The 27,905-nt window shown below is 41.6% G+C and overlaps 1 protein-coding gene and 1 pseudogene across 5 annotated transcripts; both read right to left on the reverse strand.

Moving 5' to 3' along the window:
• Positions 1-978: 978 nt before the first annotated feature.
• Positions 979-21,445, reverse strand: LOC150016150 (ribonuclease 4-like; annotated as a pseudogene). Its single transcript, XR_016510037.1, has 2 exons — positions 21,387-21,445; positions 979-1,467 (listed from the first exon to the last, which is right to left on the reverse strand). The product of XR_016510037.1 is annotated as a ribonuclease 4-like (transcript).
• On the reverse strand, positions 10,339-27,494 carry LOC150016151 (angiogenin-like). Of its 4 annotated transcripts, none has more exons than XM_090271907.1 (2): positions 27,439-27,494; positions 10,339-10,994 (listed from the first exon to the last, which is right to left on the reverse strand). In XM_090271907.1, exon 2 carries the CDS (start codon positions 10,974-10,976, stop codon positions 10,536-10,538), a length of 441 nt encoding a protein of 146 aa, XP_090128033.1. In that variant the 5' UTR covers positions 10,977-10,994; positions 27,439-27,494; the 3' UTR covers positions 10,339-10,535. The 4 variants fall into 4 exon arrangements, with proteins under 4 accessions (XP_090128033.1, XP_090128036.1, XP_090128034.1 ...); XM_090271910.1 differs by lacking the exon at positions 27,439-27,494 and adding an exon at positions 21,387-21,433; XM_090271908.1 differs by lacking the exon at positions 27,439-27,494 and adding an exon at positions 17,636-17,669.
• Positions 27,495-27,905: the final 411 nt, after the last annotated feature.

Genomic DNA, 27,905 nt, shown 5'->3' on the forward strand with positions numbered 1-27,905 from the left:
GGTTTGATGAATTCCGAAGCTGATGAGTACTGAGGTATTCAAAGGGAGGAGTGTGAGAATTGTCTTTAATAAATGACACAAATGTTTCTGTGTTGTGTTCATTTAACAGATAGGCTTTAGTCATTGACCAGAGTTTCTATGGATATTGTGGTGGTGCACGTTTATAAACAACAGAACTAAAAGAGGATAGGGGAAAATAATTTCCCACACAGAACCATACCTGCAGTCTGAGTTCTTTATTACTACAAGGAAAACATGAAAAATCATTCAGGAAGAGTGAATGAGTCTTAATGATCTAGTCCATTGTTAGTACACAGTGATTCAAAAGTTTGGGAAGAGAAAAAGAAAATTCCTTGTATCATTAGTTGCTCTTATTAGACCCAAACATAACAAAGTTGCCAAATTATACAGACAGAGCTCTCATTTTGTCAGTACATATTTCCAAAACTTTAATGCTTCCCCCAATAGCTGACTTTTGGGACTATCAAAAAGCAGATACTTTCAAAACATTCCTTGTGATGAAGTAGAAAAGGTTCTGGATTAGTAGCCAGCTAAAGTGGATTTTTTGCTTTAGCTTTTCCACTAACTTCACGGTCTTCAGCAAATCCCTTAACTTTGGGCTCCTATGCACAACAACATCAGCATCACAGCGGTGATGTGGTATTAAAATGAGACAGCTGAGGTGAAAGCACCTTGAAATACTCGAAATGCTATATAATACAGGTAATGACTAAATTCCAGAGGATAGGATCTGAGAGAGCTAAGCTGACTAGTATTACAAAAGGAAGCAGAGGAGTTTACTGAAAAGTTTATTACAGAAAAGCCCAGTCCCGTTTTAGGTTTATGTCTCCATTTCTCTTTAATGCATTTAACAGAATGGGTTACATAGAGGAAAAGAGGTAGACATAAGCAGAGGAGACAGAGACAGGGAAAGCTCAGGTACATTACTCATCGATATTCAAGGAGTAAGTTAAGGTCAGCCTCTAGGCAATAACCCCTGCAGGGTAGCATCTATCTGTCAAAGTGCACAGGCACCTCTGGGTCATCCTCACAGGCAATGACAACCCACCTAGTGCTGGTCATGGCCTTGTATCTGCAGTTGGGGGCCTTGGAACTTCCCATCTCCTTGCAGTCTGTGACATTCACTACACCCTCATGGCAGTTCATCCTGCCATTCTTGCACTGGATATTGTTGGTGCTGCAGACACTATGAATGTTCTGGGTGCTTTCATGGATAAAGATGCTGAAGTTCTTGCAATGCTGTGAAGTCATTTTCTGTCTTTGCATCATCATGTTGCAGTAGCCTTCATTGACCTGCCCCATTAGAGTCCACATGTTACCTCAGGAATCAGTACATGCGATCCTGGCCATAGGAGGGCTGCACCAGCCCCAGCCCCAGCAGGGTCAGTAGCAAGAGCAGAAACAATGAAAGGGTCTTCTGGAGAGCCATCACTACCTTGGAGAGGTCTAGGGAGAAACCAGGGGGAAGGAGAAAGGAAGGTAACAAATGAGCACCAGTGAGAGGTGTTGAGAATGGCAAGCTCTACACTTTCTTCCCCACTCTTCTTTCTCACAACTTTTCTCACCACTGCTTCCCCAACAGTGAAAAGTTTGTAAACATGATCTCTGAAAGGAGGAGACTTTCTCTTTTATGGAGAGAAGTTTCTGTAGCCAGCACAGAAACTTAGGGCAGAGATTGATGTGGTGGATGTTCAGGTGTATATGTCCTATATGGTCAGGGTATGAAAAGGGAGAAAAGGCAGATCTCAATAAAACTGGAGTTGTCTGCCTCTTGAGGGAGTTCTCTAGTCATGTGATCTTTGGAGTGTTTGGTTTCCTGGAAACTCTGATTCCCAAAATGTTGGATAGACTGAGGATGTGTCAATGAAAGTTTATAAACTAATATTAATTCCTGATATCTGGGAACTGAAGAAAGTACAAAAAAAGGATAGAGAACTTCTGGCCAAGATGGAAGCCTAGATAGACACGCTGCGTCTCCCTCCACAACTAAGATGGATGGAATACAACTACCTCAAAACTAGAGACAACCAGAAGTTCCAGAAAACTGAGCTGCATGGAAGTCCAACAAATAAAGATATAAAGAAGAAATACTCATCTAGACAGGTAAGAGAGGTAGAGAGGAAGCAGTGAGTCTGTAGCAGTCGCAGCAGCAGGCCAGTGGAAAGCGCAGTCACACATTTTAAAAAGTAGGAAGGGACACCGGGGGAGCATTCTTAGCAGCAGACCAGACTGTGCAGCTCATGGTTCCTGCGCTTAAGAACATAAAGCCTCATTGCTTCTGACTGTGAAAACCAGTGGTGGTTGGGACAGGGGGAGAAACTGCCAGTCTCTCAGCAGAGTCCACTTGTTTAAAGAGTCCCCACAGTCCTAGAACATCCACAGATGCACTCACCCTGGGAACAATGGAAGGGCAACAGCTAGAGGGGCACCAATTATATATGGGAAGTGGGAGAAGTGCCTGGAAAAGGGGCAAGTGCTGAGCAAGTGCCATTGTTCCCTCTCAGAGCCCTCTCCCCCTGACAACACCACAATGTAGCAAAACTGGTCGCCCTGCACTGACGAACATCTGAGGCTCTACCCCTTACAATGTAGCAGGTGCGACAGCTCTATAAGACATAGAGGCAAACAAACACAGGAGCCTGTCAAGATGAGGAGACAGAGAAGTATGGCCCAAAAGAGGTAGTGGATCAAGGTTCCAGTGGGAGAACTAAGTGATAATGATATAGCCAACCTAACAGATATAGAGTTCAAAACACCGGTGTTAAAGATGCTCACAAACTTGACAGATATGCTTAAGTACAGCAACCCCATAGAGGAAGAAGTGAAGGCTATGCTAAATGAAATGAGGGAAAATTCACACAAAACCAATGATGAAGGGAAGGAAACAGGTTCAAATCAGCAATTTGGAATATAAGGAAGAAGAAGAAAAAAAAAAACAAAAAAACAATCAACCAGTACAGAATGAGGAAACAAGAATTGAAAAAAATGAGAGGCTTAGGATTCTCTTGGACAACTTTAAACATGCGAACATCCAAATTATAGGGGCACCAGAAGAAGAAGAAGAGCAAGAAATTGAAAGCTTATGTGAAAAAATGATGATGGAAAATTTCCCTAACTTGGTGAAGGGAATAGACATACAAGTTCAAGAAGCACAGAGAGTCCCAAACAAGCTAGACCCAAAGAGGACCACACCAAGACACATCATCATTAAAATGCCAAAGATTCAAGATAAAGAGAAATCTTAAAAGCAGCAAGTGAAAAACAGAGAGTTATCTACAAAGGAGTGCCTATAATAGACTCTCAGCTGATTTCTCAAAAGAAACTTGGCAGGCAAGAAGGGACTCATAAGAAGTGTCCAATGTGATGAAAAGCAAGGACCTACAACCAAGATTACTGTACCCAGCAAAGCTATCATTTAGAATGGAAGGGCAGATAAAGTGCTTCTCAGACAAGGTAAAGCTAAAGGAGTTCATCATCACCAAGCCATTATTATATGAAATGTCAAAGGGAACTTAGTTAAGAAAAAGAAGATCAAAACTGTGAACATTAAAATGAAAACAAACTCCCAACTATCAACAACTGAATCTAAAAACTAAAAACGAAATCCAACTAAGCAAACCAGAATAGGAACAGAATCATAGGTATGGGGATCATTTGGAGGGTTATCAGCTGGGAGGGGGAAGGGGCAGATATGGGGAAATGGTGCGGAGATTAAGAAGCATAAATGGTTGGTACAAAATAGACAAGAGGAAGTTAAGAATAATATTGGAAAGAGTGAAGCTAAAGGGGGGTGGGATTGCTGGAGGGAAGGGGGGTACTGGACAGAGGTGAACAAAGGGAAAAGAAATTAAGACAAGTATAACAACATAATCAATAAAATATACTTACAGAAATAGAAGATAGAGTGATTTTTAGGTTTAGCCTTTCCTCCCATGTGTCTATTCTTTTTTAAATAAAAAAATATTTTTTAACTACCGTTGACATATATTGGTTTTGGCATACAACATACTGATTACATATATATATATACCTTATGAAGTGACCACCCCAATAAATCTAGTACCCATTTGACACCATACATAATTATTACAATATTTTTTACTGTATTCCCTATGCTTACGTGATGTTCCCATGATTATTTTTGAAACTGGCAATTTGTACTTCTTAATTCCTTCACCTTTTTCACCTTTGTGGATATTCTTTTTATTTATTTATTTATTTTACAGTTTTCACAGTTGTATTGTTTTTCAATTACCGATGTCCCATTTTCCCCCCATTGCTCCCTCCCAACCAGCCCACCCCTTCTCCCACAGTCATATCCCCGCCCTCGTTCATATCCGTGAGTCATCCATACATGTTCCCCGACTAAACCCTTCCCTTACTTATCCCCTTTCTCTCCCCCCCCCCCCGTTAACTGTTATTCTGTTTCTTGTTCAGTTTAGTTCATTTGTTTGTGTCGTTCCTTAGTCTCCTGTATTAGATGATATCATATGGTATTTTTCTGTCATTGCCTGGCTTATTTCACTAAGCAAAATTCTCTCTAGTTCCATCCATGTTGTCGCACATGGCAGGACTTCCTTCTTTCTTTCTGCTACATAGTACTCCATTGTGTAAATGTACCACAGTTTTTTAATCCACTCATCTACAGATGGCCACTTAGGCTGTTTCCAGTACTTAGCTATTGTAAACAGCGCTGCTATGAACATAGGGGTGCAGAAGTTCTTTTGAATTGGTGTTTCAGGATTCTTCGGGAATAGTCCTAGCAGTGGAATTGCTGGTTCAAAAGGCAGTTTCATTTTTAATTTTTTGAGGTAATTTTATACTGTTTTCCATAGTGGATGCACCAGTCTGCATTCCCACCATCAGTGCACTAGAGTTCCCATTTCTCCACAACCTCACCAGCACTTGTTTGTTGATTTGTTGATGATGGTCATTCTGACAGGTGTAAAGTGGTATCTCATTGTGGTTTTTATTTGCATCTCTCAGATGGTTAGTGATGTTGAGCATTCTTTTATGTGTCTATGGACCTTCTGCGTATCCTCCTTGGAGAAGTGTTTGTTCAGGTCTTTTGCCCATTTTTTAATTGGGCTGTCTGTCTTCTTGGTGTTGAGATGTGTAATTTCTTTATATATTTTGGAGCTCAATCCCTTGTCTGAGGTATCATTGGCAAGTATGTTTTCCCATACAGTTGGTTTCCTTTTCATCTTGCTAATGTTTTCTTTTGCTGAGCAGAAACTCTTTAGTTTGATGTAGTACCATTTATTTATTGTTTCCTTTATTTCCCTTGCCTTAGGAGATGTATTGGTGAAAATATTGCTACATGGGATATCTGAAATTTTCCTGACTACGTTTTCCTCTAGGACTTTTATGATGTCACGGTTTACATTTAAGTCTTTGATCCATCTTGAGTTTATTCTGGTGCGTGGTGTAAGTTGGTGGTCTAGTTTCATTCTTTTGCACATCCCTGTCCAGTTCTCCCAGCATCATTTGTTGAAGAGGCTCTTCTCACTCTATTTTATCCTCCTTCCCCCTTTGTCAAATATTAGTTGACCATATAGACCTGGGTTTATTTCTGGGCTCTCTATTATTTTCCATTGATCTATATGTCTGTTCTTGTGCCAGTACCAGACTGTTTTGATCACAGTGGCTCTGTAGTATAGTATGATGTCTGGCATTGTGATTCCTCCTGCTGTGTTCTGTCTCAAGATTGCTTTGGCTATTCAGGGTATTTTTTGGTTCTATATAAATTTTTGAAGTATTTTTTCTAGGTCTGTGAAATATGTAATTGGTATTTCAATAGGGATTGCGTTGAATCTGTAAATTGCTTTGGGTAGTATGGCCATTTTGATGATGTTGATTCTTCCCATCCATGAACAGGTATTTGCTTCCATTTATTTGTATCTTCCTTAATTTCTTTCTTCAATGTAATGTAGTTTCCAAGTACAGGTCTTTTATCTCTTTGGTTAAGTTTATCCCTAGGTACTTTATTTTTCTTGAGCTACAGTAAATGGGATTTTTAAAAAAATTTCTATCTTTGATATTTTATTTGGTTATTCTTTTAATGGTGTTAAAATCAAGTCCTTTTGGAAATCTTGCTAATCCTATAAAAAAAAAAAACAGTCTAAAACAGAGTCTCCAACCATAGCTTAGAAGATGGTAAATATCGGTTGACTGAACTAATAATAAACAAAATAAGCAAGCTAATGAACAAATGAAATAAAATGGATATAGAGAATGAAGGTGTTTCCAGGCTTGTGGACTTGACTGAAAAAAAAGGTTTAAAAATAAATCTCATCAGCACAATTGCCACAAAAGAGGACTTTGACTGTGTCTTTTTCTTCTTTCTACTTCCATGAACATCCTAAAAATTAGGCCCTGGTGATATATGCTATTGTCATGCATCTATCCTTGATACTCTGTCTTGTCAGTGGATATTGGTAGTTGTCTGCTCTTGTTGCAGAATCATATTGTTGGAACGTTTGGCAGTGGAAAATAAACATGTTTTACAGAATTAAAAAATAAACAAACAAAATCTCCCAAGGCACAGCAAAGAAAGCATCGCCCTATAGTTTGAAAACAATGCTTTTTTTGACAGAGTAAAGAAAGGAATCCAGACCTACCTGACTCTAAAATCTGTGCTTTTCCCACATCTTCTACTGCCTCTCTCATTTCACTCCCCCAAATATTCAGGATATTAAAGATTTCTTATGTTTAGAGTTGCTTCTCTCTATCAACAGTAGTTAATCAGGGTGGAACAGGGTGGCAGTGGAAGTGGGAATCACTAACTAGCTAGATGCTGCCATCTGGCGGTCACTCCTGGGACTGCCATGAACTCATGAACTGAATCTACTTGACTCTGGCAATGAGGTAGGGCTGACTCACTAGAGCAGCAATTGTCAACTTTTTCATCTCATGGCACAAGTAAACAAATTACTAAAATTCTGTGACACACGAAAAAAATTACTTTTGTTGATCTGACAAAAACAGTAGGTATAATTTTGATTCGTTCACACCAGACAGCTATTGTTGTGTTGGCTGTTGTCATTTTTTAAATTTGACAATCTACGGGAAAAAACGTCAGTGCCCCTGATTAGAAAGCATGTGTTAAAAATTCTTGTGGTACACCAGCGTGTCTCCTGTGGCACATCAGTTAAAAATTGCTGCACTAGAGCAAAGAAAGATAATCTCTGATTCAACAGGAAGTGAGCAACCCAAAATAGAATGAACAATTTTTTGAGAGCATACAGGCCCATTTCTACATATGCAGTCCAAGGGCTGGCCTCAGCTGACCTCCTGGTTTGATGTATAAGGACTACTGTCCTTTGTTTTCAAGGATGCTGCTTCATGACGGCAGGTCACACTATCTGAGTGACTGAAATGGCTGATGAGGGACGTGCATACCAGTATCAAACATAACTTTATTATATTTTAATGCTACACCCTATATTCACAGCCACCCTTTCTTGCACACAGAAATCTAGAAAGGTCTATATCATATTCCAGTGCCTGAAGCTGTAGATGTGAGATATGAAGTTAGGAAGAGAGAGAAGCGGATGGTGTGGGAAGGAGAGTAGCCGGCAGAAATGATGCCTCATTTACTCCTCACCCCAAGACTACTGGGTAGAACTTCTGAAGGCACACTTAGCATTTGGGCAATAGCTTCACCACAACATTGTGCTTTGGGTTTTTTCCCCCAAATCTAATTTTGCATGGTTATTCTTGTATCTCTAATTTTGCACAGTTTTGTCTACTTCTCATCCAGCCTCCCTGTGTCAAGATATGATTTAGAAAGATAACTGGCTACAGAGAAGACCTAAATTATTCAAATAAGAGCAAACCCATGGCCTCAGCTGCACTAGCCAACTGATTTAACAAGACATGAACAAATATTTCGCACAGAAGTCCAGTGTAGACAGCAACAGGTATGTCTCAAGGCTGTAGCTACAACAGAAAATGAAATGATCCCCAATCTTCCCAACACATACTTTTTGGTCAGAGCTTGCCCCAAAGGCTTTCTCCACTGTACCACACTGATTCTCATTAAGAACTTCCTTTGATACTAGGACCCAAAGACTTAACTCTGCCACATTACTATATAATCTTGGGGAAATTAATCTGTCTCAGCATATTTCCTTATGAGTAAGTGAGTTCAATAATACCTATCTCTTAGGGATGTTATGAAGAATAAAGGATAAAGTGAATGTTAAGTGCTTATCACAGTGCCTAGTACATAGTAAGTGCTCAGTAAAGGTGGGCAGTTATCATTTTTACAATTTCCATTTTTCTTGGCTTCTTTTGCTTCCTTCAATCTGGATAAAATAATGAATGACTACACCAAGTTGAGTATATTATTGCTCTCCTCCCCTTTATTTTGTAGAGTACCTGTATTCCTTCAAAATTAGGAGGCTGTTTTTAAGTTGAAATATCTCAGCTACTAGAATGTATGCTGTGTCCCTACAGGAGATTTTCCTCTTCACATTTGACTGGAATTTTATTCCTTGCATGTCGTCATTATTCAAAGGACTTAGCATTTTGATGTTTTTGTTCTCTTTTTCTTGCAAAATCAACAAGCACAGCTGATTAGGACCTCAATTCCTCAAATAATTCACTTGAGATAAAGACAGACTTGCCTGTCATATGACATTTCATTCTTTCAGTTGCAAGAGAACAAGAGACCCAGAGCAAGAAGTACTGGGATTGGCTACCCAGCTGCTAGCTCCATCAGCAGGTCAGGGAGAAGCCCCATGCCAGTGCCTTGTGATTCGCCCTAACATCAGAGCAGAGTATGCAATGATAATACTCTTAGCAGATGTTAGGAGAAGAATGTGTGTTTTCACAGCTATGGTATACTCTATAATAATGGTCCATACTTTTGGCCTTCCCCATCAAGACCTTGAGTGAGTCAATGATCTGTAGGAAGTCACCTTGCCTCATACCAAGGAGATGCTACAGGTTGGAAAACCTGGGAAACGGGTCCAAATATTCTACCAAAAACTGGACCTTTCTCACTTCCTAAGAGGTTTTTGAGCCTTTACAATAAGGCAGATTTTCTAGTAAGAGAGGTTTGGAAAGCTCTCTTCCCACTTTTTTAGAAAATGATAGTGATTTCAATTTTGAAATAGATTTACTCGAGGTAGGAAAATTCATATGCTGGATGTGCATCAGTAACCTACTTCTCCATCTCATCTTCCATCAATTTAAATACTTTCAGTGAGGCTGGGCTCTCAGGTGGCACCTGAACACTGATCTATAACCTAGGTGGCTTTTTTACTTTTTATTTTCACCTGAGGACATTTTTTTACATTGTTTTTGGATAGAAAAAAACATTAATGCAAGAGAGAAACATCCCATAAGCGCCTGGATTGGGGATTAAACCTGCAACCTAGGTACATGCCTTGACCAGGAATCAAACCCACAACCTTTTGGTTACAGGAAGACACTCCAGCCATCTGAGCCACACCTGGATCTTGAGGAAGAAAGGCTTTTGGCCCATTTCAGGGCAATGTAGGCAGCAGGAGGGGCCACCATAGGGAACACTGTGACCACTATAGTCATATATTCACATGACAGCAAAACTAGTGACTTATAACTGTAATTTATTAACAACTACTTTCTAAACAAACTATCCATACACCTGTTGCTAGAAATTAGGTGATAGGAAGTTAACCACTAAATCTGTGAATAGATTAGTACATTTTATAAAGAGAGTGTCTGTTTACCTAAGTTTGCATTTATTTGAAAACAAATCTAGTTGAAGAAGAATAAGGGATAAGCTTGAGGGTTTCCATAAATTCTCAAAGACCTCACAGTTGCCAGACATCAGTTGATAAAGTAAAAGATTAAAGAGAAAATAATGTGATCAATTTTTATCTTTATATAAAATAACTACAAGAATACCCTTGGAGCAGTCTATTCAAAGCACCTCAAAATTACCTCCTGCCTAAGACAAGAGGTAGCTATCAGGAATGAATTCTGTTATTCATGCAGGATGTGTGTGTGTGTGTGTGTATGACAGAAAGATATAATTAATCTGTGGTATTGTCTTAAACTCTACTCCTCAAAGTTTAACATTTGTAAAAGTAATATTGGCTTATTTGACAGCAAAAAACAATTGCCCCTCCTGAAAATTCGGCTTAACAGCCATAAGCCCTGGAATTTTCCCAGCTCTCTCTGTAAGATGAACTTAAACATCTTTACATTCACAGAAAGGCAAAGTCTACTTCCCTACTGACTGAGAAGGGAAAAAAGGCATTTGTATTCCATTCAATCCTCTCAGGGGTCCACTGAGAAAATGGGAAAAAAATCAATAGGCCAAAAACTGGTAAGAAGACTTTAATTCTTACTGATTTCAGAAACATTTTTATTTATTAACATATTGTAAAATAGGAAATGAAAGATCCAGGCAGCTCATTCCTTTACCCCTGGCAATGAATGTTGCTACCACTCTCCTGGAGTGTGTAAGAGAAATGAAAAAAATGGAGAGCAGAGCCAGTGCTGGGCAAGCGACCTGTTGGTTATGGACGGTAAAAGGACTCATCAAAGTGGACAGGAAAGCCTTTTTCACAGGCAACAACAATGTCTCTGGATCCTGATGTGGCTTTGTAGTGGCAGGGAGGCCGGGGGTGACCTCCTATATGCCTGCAAGTGGTGACCTGGAAAGGAGACTTGCTTATTCTGAAATTTTCTCCATAAGGCTCTCCATTTCTGTCTCCACAGACAGCCTTGATGTTTGTCGCAGTGCCATGAATAAAGGTATTGACGTCTTTGCAGGGTGAAGTCAGTTGTCGTTTTGCCATCATGGTGTTGCAGTATTTGTCATCCCGGCCCTTTGGTTTGGCATCATAGTGCTGGGTCAGAAAGTGGTTGTACCTCTTGTTATCCTGAGCCAGGGTGGGTGGGGTAAGACCCAGACTCAGCATGAAGACCAACAACAGGAGACCCAGGCCCATCATCATCTCTTCCAACAAAGGCTCCTGCCAAGGGCAAAAGAGGGTGTGGTAGGGAAAATTAAGCTAAAAGCACAGCAATTTCTCTCTCTCATAGGATACTATGAGTCAGGTATCCCCAGTCACTTAATTATACTTTTTTCCTTCTTCATTAAATCTTATATTTCTTGTCAATCCATTCTTTTGGAAAATTAATCTAAGTTTCTAGAACCAAACTTCCAGCCTCAACCATTCTGTCCTATCCCTTAAGACTAACTGAGTACTTACCTTCCTATCAGTCATAGCATTACAATATCCATTCATACTCTTTAATCCAGTTATCAATTAATGGAATAACTAGCATTACATAAGCCCCTCCCTACTGGGTACCAGGCACTGTTAGATCCTGGAACACATAGGCCATTAAGACACACCAAATGCCTCCCTAAAAGGAGATGTAGCTTCCATAGGGAAGGGGTAGGTGCTCTAGTTCACTGAGATGAGACAGTAAGATAGGAGGTGAGAGCTATGAAGAGGAGGGACTATTAGGGAACCCTGAGCCCAGGGAAGGGTCAAGCTGAGGATTGTTGAAGACAGGATTCCAGGTATTCAAGTCAATAAGTTTGCTGGCTATGAGGAGAGCAGTTATTACCCTGAGGTGAAGAGAGACAGACCTAATTCCTCAAGAATTAGGTAGTTTGTGGCCAAAGGTGGAATTATTATATGCTACTTAAAACAAAAACAGAAACAGAAATGAGCATGGAAGAATCAATGTAATGCTTGTAAGTGGGTATGGGGTCAACTTTTACAGGGAACTGGAGGAAGAGGAATTCAAGCTTCTCACATTGGGAACAATATGGATTATTTTCAGAGAATATTTTCTAGTTTCTCCTGCAAATATACATAGATTGTTACACAACAGGCAAGTAATGTTATAAGTGATAAAAAACAAACAACAGAAAACCTCCTTACAACTCTTCATTAAGTCAAAGTTCTTACAATTTGCTGTAAGAATTTCTTAACATCTTCCTCAAAAGAAGAATAAGGAAGAGAAGAAGGGAATTGCTGTCATCATCTCTCAAGGAATTTCGGTCTGAACCGTGGACCTTACACTTCCCAGGGACAGTGTGTCACAGACACTCAAACACACCCAGTGATAGGTAATTAAAAATATTATCGAATTAATCAAGTATAGATGATAACAAAATAGAAAATAAATTTCTAATGAAGTATAAAAATTTTATGTCTTAAGAAATTTGAAGATTTGAGAATTGAAAAATATTTGGTATTTGTAGCAGGTAGTTTCTGACTATACTTTTAGTTCTTCGGAGAAAATAGTTAAAGAGCAGTCAGAGCCTTTAAATATCATCATAGTTTTACCCCATATTATATCAAATATATGTGAATGTTCCCACAGCCAAAAATAAAAATGATTTTTCACTATAAATTTGAAACTGAGTTTTATATTTTTGCTTGTCTATAAGTAACTCATTTACTTTTTCATTGTCTATGATTTTTTCGCAATCACCACACATACTGAGAAATTCTTACAATGAGAGAAAATTTAGAACTTCTAGTTATGCCTAAGTGTAATGTAATTCATATAAACACTAAATTTAGAAACAAATGATGCATTTTATAAATATTAAATTAATTACTTTTATTTTGTGCTTTTCTTGTGTGTAAGTCAATAAACAGTTTTATGTCCAATATTTTTATAGCACTTAAAGAAGCCAAGGGTTCCGGCACTAAGCCTGTAGTGTTACTCAACAGCCCCGGGAGTATGACTGAATGTAGAAAGAACAGGAAATCCAGGTTCTAATGGTTACATGAGAAGATATGTGACGGAGTGAGTACAGTGAGCACTTTTTCTCATCATCATTTGGCACTAGTCCACCTTGTCTGTTTCATAAAAACTATAGACAAATTTGCCGCACTGCCGAAGAATACCAAATCATACACTAAGAAATTTGGTCATTCCACAATACTGAAAATAAATAGCAGCTGAAAAACTTCCATTAAGAATCCAGATTTTAATTTACAACAGAATCAAATGAAAGCATATTTTGGGGAGTTTAGCAAGAAAATGGGACATGACTGCGGAGGGAAGAGCCACTGCTAAAAGAATAAGTGTTCATACGTGGCCCTGCTTCAACAGAGCTGCCGGCCTGCCATGCTCCCCATTTGCCAAGTTCTTCACATTTACATTGCGCTTTTTAGTCCTCTGGATGTGTTTTCTCTTTCTAGTTCCTTGGAAGACCTCATCAAAGCCTTATTGATTTGGATTCAGTTCGACCTCTTGCTCTGCGATGGACAAACACTGCCCTCTAACATCAAAAGCAATTCTAAAGTCGAAGATTGCCAAGATGGAACAAACAGGACCTTAGAGAGCTCAGAGTCAACACCTCTCTGCCTGGGGCCAGAATCCCAGAGTTCAAAATCAGGAAGTAGAACCGGAGCTGGTAGTAGCCAAAAGAATCATTAGGTGGCAGTGGTGGATAGAAATGTTGCCAATGTCTTTAACGCTGTAGAGGAGACCCTGGGTCCTTGTAGGAGGTGCCAGTACTGCACAGTTTGTGGGAATACTGTTCACGGAAGGGAGTCTGAGCTGGCAGGCCTGTCTAGAGTTTCTGTCCAAATACTCTTTGCCTTAGATATTAACGCCAAGGACAAACCGCTAGATAGAAATGTCAAAGCAAATGTCACAAAGCTTAGGATCTGTCCACAAAGATATCTCAAAAACAAAGACATACTTGTAGGTTTTCATGGGTGACATCTCCAAGCCTTTATCCATGTACTCTTGGGCCAAGAATTACCTGTTCACTTGTCAGTGGTTCCTACTCGTGTTGTATAACTCGGAGGAGGGCATAGCCCATATTATTCACTTTGAATCACAATGCCTGCCTCACAGTAGACCCTCAATATATTTTTTTAAATGATTGACTTTATTTTCCTCTCCAGGCTTAAGTTTGCTCATCTATAAAACGAGAGAGTTGCTAATTCTAAAGTCTGAAATTCCATGGTTCTCATTAAGCATAAGAGAATGTTCTCTAGTGTTACTAGCAAAAGTCTAGTGGAATTACAGAGACAAGTTTGTATAAGTTCAGTTTCTGGCAGAAGGCGCCAGGAGAAAGAAATAGATGATAAGAAGATCTGAACCCAATCTCTCTGGGATGGATCAGTTCTTAAGGCTCAGTGTATAAGCCAAGCTCACAGACCAGCTGTAGAGAAGGCACTGCCCTGATGCTACACAGAAGCTTCACATCCTACAAAGCCGCTTGGAGGTTGAAGGCCTCACATCCCAGTCTGGAGAGGTAAAAAAGAATTTTTGCTTCTAATTTTCAGAATTTGCACAGTCATTCTGTAAAGACTCAGCTAAATTTTGCTCAGGCTTATTGTAATCTTGACTCCCCAAGACATCCAGAAATCAAATCCCAGTCAGTACACCATGGCCACCGGTATTTAACATCTGCCCCCTGATTCACAACTTCATCACTCATATATTCAATCCTAAATTTCCCAATAAGAGGTAAAATGAATATGGGAGAAAACAAGTATGAGACAGATAGTCTGTGGTGTGGGAGTGAATCTGCCCAGCCCAAGGGTTCAGAGTATCACATCGGGTGGTCATACTCATTCACACATATTCTTCCATATTCAAGCACATAGCTGTCAGTCAGCTTTTTTGTCAGTAAAATCTGTCCCAACTGATCTTTAGACTAACTTAATATCTGTCTCAAACCAATCCTTCCATCTTCACAAAAACTAACATTCTCTTCTCTCCACAAGCAATGTTTTGTGTTTAAGAGATCCACAAAACTTTACATACCAGGGAGTTAACTTGACAGTCTGTAATGAGTAACTATGGTTATGATTTCCATAAATGTAGCTTCACACTTTTACATATTCTAGGAAAATACCTCCAAAGCAGAAGCATAAAACCCAGTGCATATTTCTTCCTTTCTCTCTTTTTTTTTTTTCTTTTTTCCCTTCAACCTGGCAGTGCACCTTCTTTTGATCTTGGGATATAATCCACTTGGCTCTTAAAGAGCCACCTAAACTTGTTTTTAAGAAAAAGAAAATTAGTAGTGAAGGTTAGAAGAAAACAGAGGTAAAGCATACTTTTTTATTCTTTCCTTGCTCCACCACATTTAATTCCTGTGCCCGGGGGCATCCAGGCGCCCTTCAGCAAATGACTTCCCCAGGTCTTTGGGGATTTTATTACAATTCAAGAATCCCTCCGAAACCTCCACTTGTTCCCAGTCTCACTAATTTCCCTTATCCACACATGGCTATTTCAAAAGAAATCTGTTTTCATATCAAACTTTAGAATCTGATTCATTTTTTTCTAAATTCATAAGTTTGGACCCAGAGGCTTTAAAGGGGGAAAAAAAAGATTTCATTGAAATGGATAGATGGCTAGAAATAGTATACCTATATATTAAAACAAATAGAACAGCAGATTGCCCAGGGGGTAAGAATCTTACAAAATTTGGAAATTTCCCTCCAACTGAAGATGGCTTCTGGCTGTTTGTTCCTGGAGACGGGTTCCAGCTGAGTGAACCCAGAAGTCCCTCTGGTTCTGATCATGTAGTGATCAAATTTACTGGGTGGAGAAGCTACTTCCAAAAATCCCCAATCATGGCAGAGATTTGGAAACCAAGGACACTCCTCTGGGCAAAAAAAGGAAGTCATTTACCTTTTCCCTGGGCAAGACTGTGTCAAATATCAACCCTCTAGGAGGCAAAGCTTGATATTGATAAACACAGCCCTTTTTCCGAAAGTTACTCTTTTTCTTATATCCGTGGTGCTTACTCTTGCCCATGATGCGTCGGAGGTTTCATTGTTCACATATAATGATCTGGATCCAGAGGATGCTATCTCTCATCTATGGGCCAGGTACAAGAACTGCCTTGGAAGAAACCTGCAGAGTAAATGGGGTCTGTTGCTTTGTGCCTTCTATTCACCCACAAAATTTTGTTTCATGAAAGGATGCCATGCCAATAAGTAGGTTATTTCATAGATTTCACAGAACCAGGAAAGCACTTCTAAAGAAGGTTACGTGACAGCTATTAGTACCCACTGCCCCTGACCACAACATCCCAGCTACTAAGCTTCAGAAATATCTTTGCCATATTTCCTGGGCTTCCTCTTCCTTTAATCCTCAGTTGTTCACAGAAGACTGACTCTGAGCATTCAATCTTCTGTTCCTTGTAGTGAAACTGATTATCTCCTCCATCACTGGAACATTAATAACCATCACTTCTTTGATGGTTTTTTAATCACGTTGTCTATTTGATAAAACCCTTGAGAGAAGATTTGTTTTCTTATTCATTTCTACAGCCTTAGTTTCTTAAACAGTGACTGACACCTAGGCCCCAAGCTTTTTGTTATCCCTCATGGTCTAGGAGTGCATTCTCTGATCTCACTGTGGAGACCCAGCCATGCAAACTCTCCTGCCTTCTCTTTAGACTCACCAACACAATTGGGTTTGGTAGTGGTTACCAAAAAACAGGTAGAGTAGAAAGGCTTCTGAGGGTCCCAGGAAAGCTCTGCTTCTAGCTTACTCATAAATCCTTAAAACCCACTGATTTTACTTCATGTATGAGGCATTGGCCCCCATTCCAATGCAATCACTTCTAGGAGAGATTAACTCCTTTAAGAGCTGTCCGTGAGTTGCACATGCTTGGACATGTGCTCTAGAACCTACCTTAAGAACAGTTTTTTGGTCTCTGGAAGGGCCTGAGGATTTAAAGTGGAAGGAAAATGAATGAGGCAGGTTAGTAAAAAGCTAGGAAAATTCACTGGCAAGTGGAATGAGGGACACAGAGACAAAATAGTTTTTAAAATGGTTGCACAATTAACAGCCAGCTAATAAATCACAAGACCCTATCCTTCCTAACCAAGAACACTCAGGAGCAGATGATTTACACTTCTCCTCCCCAACCAGACAGTAAATAGCAATCACCCTAGTCAGGGAGATATATAACAGAGACCTAGTTAATGCCGTTAGTGTCAGCCAAGGTCAAGAATAAATAAAGTCAGGGGAATAAATAATAAAAATCCCAAATACAACCAGATAATTCCAAAATAAAGCTGACCAGAGAATGATCCCAAACTCCATTTTATGCTCATTTTGATACATCAGCATGCCAAAAGACACACCTAAAAGCTGATGAATATTCTGATTGGTACCTCCCCTAAAATCCCCTGAATTTCCCACTTATAGAAAACAGATAAAACCTTCAAAACAAAGGACCCAGTGCACAATCTTCTTTGAGCACATTCAGCCTCCCTTTCCTCAAGCATGTAATTTTACTTTCTTTCTCCTGAGCTCTGAGGGCTCCCCTCTTGCCTAACTGTTCAGTGAGCCAAAAGCAGCCCTGCCTTGGTTCACTTCTGTAATTGTGACCTCCTTTCCTGAATCTAGGCAACCCAGCCTAAGCTTACTTCTGTTACTGTGATCTTGCTTCCTCTATCCTAAGGCCTTTCTTTGTTTCACTGTTCCAAACTTCAATAAACATACTCTCAAAGTCACCTGGACTTATGTCTTGAATTCTTTCCTACAGGAAGTCAAGAACCCACACATCTCAGACTGTGACAGGGCAGACCTGCCTCTGCCCAGTCCCAGTCCCTTTCTGGTGACATGGACAACATGGAGAACCTCCTCCAAAATAAACCTCACCTACTTTTCAGTTGTGGTGGGACACAGTTCTGCCTGAGCTTCACTTTTTCCTCCAGTTCTCTCTCATCTTCTCTGTATCTCTAGCCAAATTCTGAGCTAAAAGGAAAAATGTTGTGGGTAGTGAAAGAGGACCAAGCAAACTGCTTTTCCTTAGTACCTGGTGCCTCAGGGCTACTGAAGTCTCTGGAAAGGAAAGGGACAGCATGTCTCTGACCAGTACCCTTGTTCTTCCAAACACCACAGTTCAATGTCTTTCAAGAGCGAAGAGAAGAAGTAGGACATGGGGTCGATAGAGTGGAAGCTGTACTGACATCTAGCAGAGTGCCCAACGCTCACTTTCCTTCTGTGGGCAGACAAGCTATTTGAGAGTGGTATCTATTTTAAATTAATCACATGCATGTTTTAAAGAGATACTGAAGAAGTGAGTTCTAAAAAGTTATCAACCAGTCATTTGTTAGGGAAAATGGCTGCCAGGACTATTGCAACACCCAGCTGCCTTAGCAGTCCAGGAAGACTGAGGCAGCGGTCAACTCCCACACCCTTTGGGAATCAAAACGACTTGATCAATATGATATTCTTCTGATAAATTGCTTAACAACAGAGATAAGGTACTCGACTCCAATATCACTCACAGGCACACACAGACACATACACACACACACACACACACACACACACAGAGTCCCATGGCCTGAAACAGCAGTTCAAGCACCAACTCACACAAACAGGTCAGTCTCTGATTTTACAATTATGCAGTGATGCTGGGGAGCAGCAGCCTCCAGTCTCTGAACACAGCCACGTCCCTTCTCTGCCTCTGCGGTTTCACTGAACAACCTTGGGACAATTTACAACCTACCTACAAAGCTGACAGTGCAAAGAGTCAGCAGAATGGTGAATGGTTGCTTTCATTCTAATTGCTTATATTTTCAGCTTGAAACAATGAGGTCATGATGAAACAGAAAATGAGGTTTTGGAGGAAAAAGTTTTACAATTTATATAAATGCATCTCAGAGCTTACTCGTTTGTGTTTAAAATACAGCAAGAAATTATAGTCTATGACTAATGAACACTGTATTTGTCAGTAATTTTAATAAGTGTGAGGCAATTGCCAATTGAAAAATATACTCATGTATTTAAAAAATGTTCTGACCACTTGAACTTGAAAGTTATTTCCCTTTTTCTAAACTCTTTTTCTATGCCTTTCTTCAAGCCAATAGCTTCCCTGCACATAGACGTGGGATGCTTGGGTTCTCCTTCTAAGGACTTTAGTGTTGGTGTATTTTCCCCCTTTATACAGAGTGCCTATGTTTAATTCTGTCCTTAAGGCTAATTATAAAATTAGGTGATGAAGGCAAGGGGTTAATCTCTAATTTCTTTATAACTCTTATATAGTTTGGCTTATAAGCATGAAACTTATTTAGTAACCGAAGTAATGGTTAAAAGAGGATGTAGCTCATGTGAAAAGAAGGACCATGCCTCCACTTCCAGGAAGGGGAAACAGTATTTATAGAGGGAAAATAGGGACAAAGGCCTGCTGACATGGCTCTATTTCCAAACAGACAAAAATTAATCATTCACTTTTCAACAGACTTTGGGCTTTGTGCCCATTCTCTCTTTTCCAGGTATTTCAAGCTGTTCTTCAGAGAATAACTGTTTAGAGAGATTGCTTTTTGCTCAAATACAGTGTAACAAAAAACTCCTAATGAGGGTTTTTGCCAGCCTGCTTGTTCTGCAACTGGTGGAGACCAGGCAGTTCCACTTGGGATTCGGGAAGATGAAAGAAAATACACAAAGCCATCAGGGTATCTGACATGCCTTTATTCTGGGATGGGGTGATCCTGTGCTGGTGGAAAGTTACACCTTAAATACTAAGTGTACACAAAGCCAGCTTTGTGCCAGAGTATGACATTCATTACATAATAGGAGTGTTTCTATACAAGTTGGCTTTTTGCCATGGTTACATAAGTACTACTGAGTCATATATGCCCCGATATCTGGGTGAGGGAGCCTGGCTGACTCCATTTTCTTCACACTGCTTCAGTCCCCTTTCTTAGTCATCTGCTTTATGAATCACACTGGTAAATGCTTCCAACAATAAGTTTGACAAGTCTCTTACCTTTGCCTGCTTATAACCTGATGCCTGCACTTTTGACAAAAGCTACAAATAATCCTCTTTTCCTGGAATGGATTTTCCTATCCTCTTTACCAAATGATAGCTCTTCTCATTACTGGAATACCTTTTTTTTTTTTATGAGTCCTGTTACAATAAGTGGTCACGCCATGCAGTTATCGAATAAGAAAGAGCCCTGTCCTGTGTGGGTCAGTTGGTTGGAGCATGGTCCTGTAAATCAAAAGGTTTCAGGTTTGATTCCTGGTTGGAGAACAGGCTTAGGTTGTGAGTCCTGACACCAGGTGCAAGCTAGAGGCAACCAACTGATGTTTCTCCCCATTCCACTCTCTCTAAAAATCAGTGAGCATGTCCTCTGGAGGGAATAAAAACAAAACAAAACAAAAGAAATCAAAACAGGGAGAGGGATCTCAGAGACCATCTGTTAACTCCTCATTTTACAGATGAGGAAACTGAAAAAGAGGACATGTATGGCCCAAGGAACATCTAGCAGTCCTAGGACGAGAAGCTTTCCAATGTACCACACAGCTTTCATATTTGATAGAGTTCTAGTAATTTCTAGGAAATCAAAGCTAATTTTAAAGGTTCTTGCGAAAGTTGCTCTTTAAAGGTAACCTACTTTTAATATTTCCATAAATTCCAAAAATATTTTACTCCCTCTTTATATGTTAAAAAAAAAGTTGCTTGATATGAACTGTAACAGAATTATCATTCTACACTAACACTCATTAATAGCTGTGTAGTTACATAGCTCTTTGAATACCTGAGGCTGCATCTGGGACCTTGGCCACCTACTGCCGTTCAGATAATTATGCCACTTGGGTTTCTAGTGATTACATTTATGACTTGATTATAAAGTTCTTAAAGACACAAAGGGAGTGTCTTGGCCTCTTTAAGATTTCCCTGGTCCCTACAATCATGCTGAAACTGTTTGTACTGTCCTTCGAAAACAAAGATGTCCTGTTATGCCCATATGCTGTTAACATTTGATGTGTTGTCTCAGAGTAAGAAAGCCGAGGATACCAATGTTTCAGTAAGAAAGCTTAAAGAAGGAGTTGTTGACAGTGTCTCCAAGAATGTCACAGCACTGGCTGTGGGTGGGTTAAGAGTAAGGAGACAGAAGGGAATGAACAGAAAACGAAAACACCAGTTTCCAATTGTCATTTCTACTTGAAAAAACTGAGAAGGCCTGCTTCATAAATCTGGCTATCAACCTGAGTACCAAGCAAAGAATCTTTCGTTTGAGCAAGTGTGGGCCTCCCTGGACATCGGTGAGTCTCGCCAACGCAGTGGTCCCCTCGAATGCTACGTTCTAGGCAATAGGCATTCGTGCTGCCATCTCTGCCCAGTTGCAGGAAGTAAACACGCGGTGGGGATGCAGAATAGCTACCTCCACTACATTATTACCTTCCTTTCCAGTCCTCAGTTCCTCCCGTCCCTTTCCACAAGCTCCTCCCGAAGGAGACCCGCACTGCCTCTGCTAAGAAGGGACTCCCGGGCCAAAGCGACCCTGGTAAAGTTACGGACACGGAGGAGGAGCGGCAACAGAAGTATGAACCCATCTGGACCTTGGAACAAAGATGCAGAAAAGTGCAGGATAACGGGAAGAGAAGTTTTTGTTTCTCACCCGCTTCTTCCTCCTTTGTACGATGATGAGGAGGTGGTAGAAGATGCAAAGGTGTTGTTTTGACTCCTGCTTTGGATCTGCGTGTGTGTGTGTGAGTGTGTGTGTGTGTGTGTGTACACGGACGGGCGAGGGGTGCAGCGAGGAGGGGAGAGTCAGCAGGCGAGCCCTTGGGTAGTTGGGACCGCGCCCTGTTTCTTGGAAGAAGTCCCTTATAGCCCGGACCCGCCTCCAGAGCTGGGGCCGTGGCAGCCCCCGCCCCAGGAGCAAAGGGAGTGTCCCTGCCAGGCCCAGGAGAGACCGTGGAGATCTGAATTCGCTACACAGCACCACCGAAGGCGCGGCCTGCTCCGACTGCAGAACACCAGACACTCGCCCCAGCTCCCAGAAGCTTAGGACATTGGCCACTGCTACCAGGAGCGAGGGGGCCTCTAGAGCCCAGGAAACCAGGCAATTTCATCTCTCACAGGTCATCAGTCCGCCTCTGCCTCTCGTTGCAGAACAGTTCGGAACATGAGAAAGTCAGTATGGAACAGAACTTTTTCGGTAGTTCCTAAAGAAGGAAAAACAAAATAAAAAATTTGGGCTCATCTGGGATTTGTACCCGGGACCTTCTCATTGCTTAATTCTTCCCCTGGAACTTTGATCCATTCCCTCTTTTGGACCATATTCCTCTGTCTCCTCATCTTGACAGGCTCCTGTGTTTGTTTGCCTCTGTTTCTTAAGTAGAGCTGTTGTACCTGTGAGGTTGTAAGGGGCGGATCCTTAGGTATTGTCAGTACCGGTGACCCATTTCACCATGCTCTCGCGCTGTATTTGGGAGAGGGGTCTGAGAGGGAACAGTAGCACTTGCACAGCACTCACCCCTTTTCCAGGCACTTCTCCAACTTCCCATACAGGACTGGTGACTCTCTAGCTGTTGCCCTGTCCACAGTTCCCAGACTGGGTGGATCTGTGGACATTCCGGGACATGGGGGCCCTTTAAACAAGCAGACTTTGCTGAGGGACTGGCAGTTTCTTTCTCCACCCCAACCCCCACTGGTTCGCACAGTCAGAAGCAATGACGTTTGATTTTTCCCTGGTGCTGGGACCATGAGCTGTGCAGTCTTGTGAGGAGTTGGGAACGCTCTCCAGGTGTCCCTCCTGACTTTTAAAAACGTGTAACTGTGCTCTCTGCCAGCCTGTCACTGCTGCTGCTGCTGCCACCACCACACCGCGTACTCTCTACCCCAGCTCCATGCCTCCTACTTGTCTGGATGAGTATTTCTTCTTTTTATCTTTGTTTGTTGGACTTCCATGCAGTTTGATTTTCTGGAACTTCTGGTTGTTTCTAGTTTTGAGGTTGTTGTATCCCTTCTTAGTTGTGGAGGGAGACACAGCATGTCTGTCCACACCACCATCTTGGCTGGAAGTCTCAGAAGATTCTCTGTACTTAACTTTTTAATTAAGTATTATAATTCAGTTTTTTTCCCCCATTTTATGTATACTTCTTAAAATAAGAAAATAATTTTGTTTACGTTTGCACTGATGATTCTGATTTTCTGTGCCATAAACATTAAAAAAATAATTGTCAGCCAAGTATTACGAACCAAAATCAATCTGCCTCAGTATATCAAGGAGAGAGCACTAGAATGATTTTAAACCCAAAATTTAAATGGCAAAATCTCTTTGAATAAAAGGTTTATCCCATGCTTTTGGATCCACAGCAAGAGAATGTAATGAAGGAGGTGAAGGCACTGGGCAGTTTATGCACAGCTCATTTCCTTTAAATCTGAACTCATAATCCCTGAATTACCATGCGTGAATTTTTGCACACACAACCTCAGTAGCAGCACCATTTGAAAGAGGTTCTAAATTGAGAGGTTCACAAATTATTAAAATAGATCCAACTTTGAGACTTGCCTATTATGTGCAAACAATTGTAACTCCACAGAGAAACAGCTGGGTCTGAAAAAAGCCCAAGCCTGCCACCGAGACTCCCATATGACACTTGGAATCATCAGGTTATTACCCCTGGGAATTCCAGACCTGCAAGATGACAACTTTACATTCACTGGGCGGAGGCCACAGCTCCCTGAAGTACCCCAAGGTTCTGTGGCTTCCTGGAGAGGCACTGAGACAAATGGAGAAGGGCAGAGAAACACGGGCGTTAAAACAGGACCACTTACTGTGGCTCCAGGTCCTTTACAAACATTTCAGATCTCACCTGGTGTGTGCTCACCACCCTAAGATGGCTCACTTACCCACAGAGGCATGGAAAGCCACACCCAAGAAACCACCCTTGATTGAGTGTGTCACTCCATTCTCCCACAGAACAAAAAGCTAGATTGCCAAGGATTTGGATTTCCATATCCATTCAGGCAGAAAATCCAAGGAAGGCCTAAGGTTCTGTCTTTGGTTTGTGTCATCTGGTCTCAAATGCTGACATTCAAGGCTGGAATTCTCCATGGCTACAGTGCAATTTGTGTCTCTGAAAAGTCACCAGACCCACCATTTTAGGGAGAATGAAACTTTTCTCTGCCCTCCAAGGTCCTTTTAGGTGGTCCATAATCAAATCGACATGAGAGAGATTAACAAGAAAAAATAACCAAATTTAATTATGTAGGTATGGGAACTCCATGTGCATGACAGACTTAGAGACTCTGCATATTTGACAGAAGAATAAACAAGGTATATCTGGCACTCTGACCAAAGGATTTGATAAGGCACCCTGGGACTTCAGAGAGGAGGAAGGTCATTTTCAGGATGAGTTCAGCACATTTCAGTAATTAGAACTTTTTTTTGCCTTGTAGATAGATGGGTCATAAAAAGTTCTGGTGAAATTGTTATTATGGACAAAACCTCTAATTTAGATTAAGGGACAGGTAAACATTTCTTGTGAACTTTCAGGGTTTGGATTGCCATCAGCTCAAAATGATTCATTAATTAAAATGTCACATCATGGGGAGATACTTGTTCTGAACCCATTCAACAGCAATGGCCTGTCCTTGTGGGCCCAAGCAGACTCCAGAGCCTCAGGAAAACAGGTGATTTTCAGGAGGAAACTATTGGGGTTGGTGACATGCTCACTCAAAAGTAGGTCTCTTGGTTGTTGCTTGCCCTGCCTCTGTTGGTGGGTGAGTACTCTTGGGGTGAACAGCATACACCAGGTGTGATCTAAGACCTTTGTAAAACATGGAGCAAGGGTAAGTGGTAGTTGCTAGACACCGCTGTTCTTGCCCCTCTCCATTTTCCTCAAGTGCCTCTCCAGAAAGCCACAGAACCTGGAGCTACTTCAATAATAAGCAGCCTCTGCCCAAGGCTGCCTCTGCCCAAAGGAATCAGGTGGGTGGACAGAGGAGGGAAGGCAAGTTCCCAGACCGCCAGGAAGACTGGGTGCCTTTTGGTGCTGTCTGCCCACTTGGCCTGATATTTCTTCTCCATCACTTTCCAATAAGACTCCCTGTACCTGGAGAGAGAGCCTAGGTCATGATGGACAGCAGGGTGTGGTGGGAAGCAGGAGGGGAACATTAGAACCAGGGGAAGAGAGGGGGTAGGTGCTTAGGTGCAGCGCTTTCTGAGGCGCCTCCACTGACATTGCAGCTTCCACCTGGTGCCCATTCAAGTGGGTCCTCCCCTTTGCTTTTGCTCTGCAAGCCCTCCTGGAACTGATATAAGCAGCCTTTCACCAATGCCTTCTTCTGTTCACCTTCTTACTCCCTTTCTGGCCACGAGCATTGGCCTTCATTTTTCTCTCTGTGAAATGGAGTATGATGAGGGGAAATGAGACAACAGGTGACATCCCTGGGCCTGGCATCTGGAAAATTGACCCCCCGCCAGATGTGGAGCCAGTCCCAAACCCTGGTGTTTGTGCAACTTTCTTTAAAGTGGGCTCCAACCACCACAGGCATGTTGGGCCTAGGGTACTCCAGTGTGTCCACCTCCCTTACTTCCAGAAAATTCATGCCCTGGGGCAGTTGCCATGTGCCCTTCCATAGCTTATCTGAGAGCACCACAGGTTCTCCACATCCTCCGGTTGCTAAGCAGTTCAATTTCCCTTGAAGGAAGTGCCCGCTACTTTTGCACATACTCAGCAGCACAGGACAAAGCCAGGAAAACCCTGTGTGCTGTCACCCTATGAGTGTGCTGTTGTAAGTGAACATGCTTCTTCCCACGTGCCACACACACAACCTTCAGTGGAAAACAATTCCAGGTGCTCTCCTGCCTTGTGCGCAGACCCAACCATCCAGTCCCTGCCTCCTCTACACTTTTATGCATCCTCTGCTTTCCTCCACCAATGATGGAATCTTAAGTCTTTTTTTGGACATTGTAGAATTTTATATCTGCATGCACTGGTCTCTGGCATCAACCACTATGTTTAGAATTTTTCCCTTAACTACTAAGAAATGTGCTCTTAGAATTATGAACAGAGGCAGGTATAGTCTGACACCTCTCATACTCCAACTTTAAAAGCCTCTGACACTTATCTACACTCCTCCTATCCACTACAGAATGAAAACACCTTCCATTGGAGGTCATGTCTTATGATGTAGGAAAGGGCCTAGTAAGTTCTGCATCCTCTTCTCAGCTCATGAACCAAGGTAGTGTTGACTCAAAATAACTTCTTTCCTATAGCATTGGCATTCAAATATGTTTTGTGCACAAACAATATGGTAAGCACCTAATATATCACTGGTATTGTGCCAGGGATGTAGATATTAAAATATAGACCTTGCCTTTAATTATAATACTTTTTGTCTATAGGAGACACAGAGATGGATGCAAACACAATTCAATGTGCTGAAAACAGCAACAGAGATAAATAGAACATTCCAAGCAACTCTAAAACTAAAAGCAATCTTGGGATGTTTTAATTCAGTCTGGGAGAGAGGGCAGTGTAGAAAATATGGGAGGTCTTCAAATAGAGTCAATACACTGGAATCAGTTGAGATTTATAACAGGGGTAGTACTCTGTGATCAGGTGAGCAGAACAGAAATAAACAGAAACCAGAGGAGTGTTGATTTTGTGTGTCACTGTATATGGCATCACTAGTGCATACAAAGTCCAGAACTAGCAGGAAACAAAGATCAGATTTGTCCATGCAATTTTCTCCCATCTCAACATATCCCTGCAGTTGCTGTGAACCGAAGAAGCAGGGGGAATATTTCTCTAGAACCCTTGTGAGTCATCATAAAGACTATACCATGGCTTTATCACTTAATATGTATATTATTCTACAAGAGTGACGAGCAGAAAAAAGTTGACAATATTGCATACTTCCACATTCACCTCCACTCCATTCATTTCCACTACGATTGGCATTTTCTTTTGCACATACTTTTGTCAGCTTCTTGGTTTGGGTCAGAACAGATGAAGGCAGAAATACTGTGGATGCCAAGAGACAAAAAGCTTATATGCTCAATGAAGAGTTTGCCTTTTCCTCAGATTTGGCAGGTTGTAGAAACTGAGAAATTTCCATTGAAGATCTATGCAAATTCTGAAGGTCTTTCAATACTGTCAGGCATGATATGTGGAGACCATGGGTTGGATAAGGTCCTCAGGATGCGAGAACTAATGAAAGCAAGAGCAAGGCCAAAGAGTCTAAAAAACAGAGAGTGGGAAAAAAACAAGATGGCGGAGGAGTAAGTGGAAGCTACACTAACTTCCTCCCAGAACTAGTCTGGATTTACAACTTAATTTTTGAGAAATCATCTGGAATAACCAACCGAACACTAGCTGGAGAGAAGTCTTATAACCACGGAGAGACAGGAAAAGGCTGCGACATCACAACGTGACCGGTAGGGAGTGCAGAGACACGGAAGGGCTGGCTGGGCTCATGGGGTGGCAGCTGAAGGGACTGAGAAACAGCTCAGCAGCTGGGGATTCCCCCTGAGAAGGGCAGGGTCTAAACCCCCAGCTGGGCTTCCCAGCCTACAGCAACAGAGTGGAAAGTAAAATAGTATCCAGCTGTGAAGAGCGAAAAGCCACAGGGTTTCTTGCTAGCCGGAGAGAAACAGCTGGAGAAAAAGAGCTCTTAAGCGGATCACATACAAAAATATTTTGGTCCCCACTTACTCTGGGCTCGAGTGGAGGGAAGGCAGAGAGGACTGGAGACGCTTGGGGAGAGTTTGGTGTGGTGGCTTTCAGGGGAGAGCTGGGGGAGCAGCCGACTGGGTCCCAGTGCTGACTCATCCCCACACTGCAGGCAGACCATTCCCGGCCAAGTGGCGTCAGCCTGAGGGGAAGCAAAGGCCCTGCCTACAGGAATTAAGCTGCCACACCCACGGTCCTTAAGCCTGACCGCTAATCATAGATTGAGTAGATTAACAACTAAAGAAGCCAGACAAAGGCAGTAGATTCCTGGAAGTCTCCAACAGGCTGCCTAGGCCCAGACTGGTACAGGATCTGATGCCACCAGGGGCAGATCCAGGAAGTGTAGATCATTCTAAGAAGCACCAACAAACAATAAGAGTCACAAAAATGGGGAGACAGAGAAACAACCCCCCATCGAAAGGAAAGGTAGAATCCCCAGAAAGAGTGCT

The sequence above is a fragment of the Furipterus horrens genome, unplaced genomic scaffold (genome assembly GCF_987537825.1).
Source record: "Furipterus horrens unplaced genomic scaffold, mFurHor1.1.pri manual_scaffold_3, whole genome shotgun sequence".
NCBI classification, from domain to species: domain Eukaryota; kingdom Metazoa; phylum Chordata; class Mammalia; order Chiroptera; family Furipteridae; genus Furipterus; species Furipterus horrens.

Coding starts and splice junctions, on each gene's coding strand:
- LOC150016151 (XM_090271907.1), bottom strand. CDS start 10,976: ATGATGATGGGCCTGGGTCTCCTGTTGTTGGTCTTCATGCTGAGTCTG.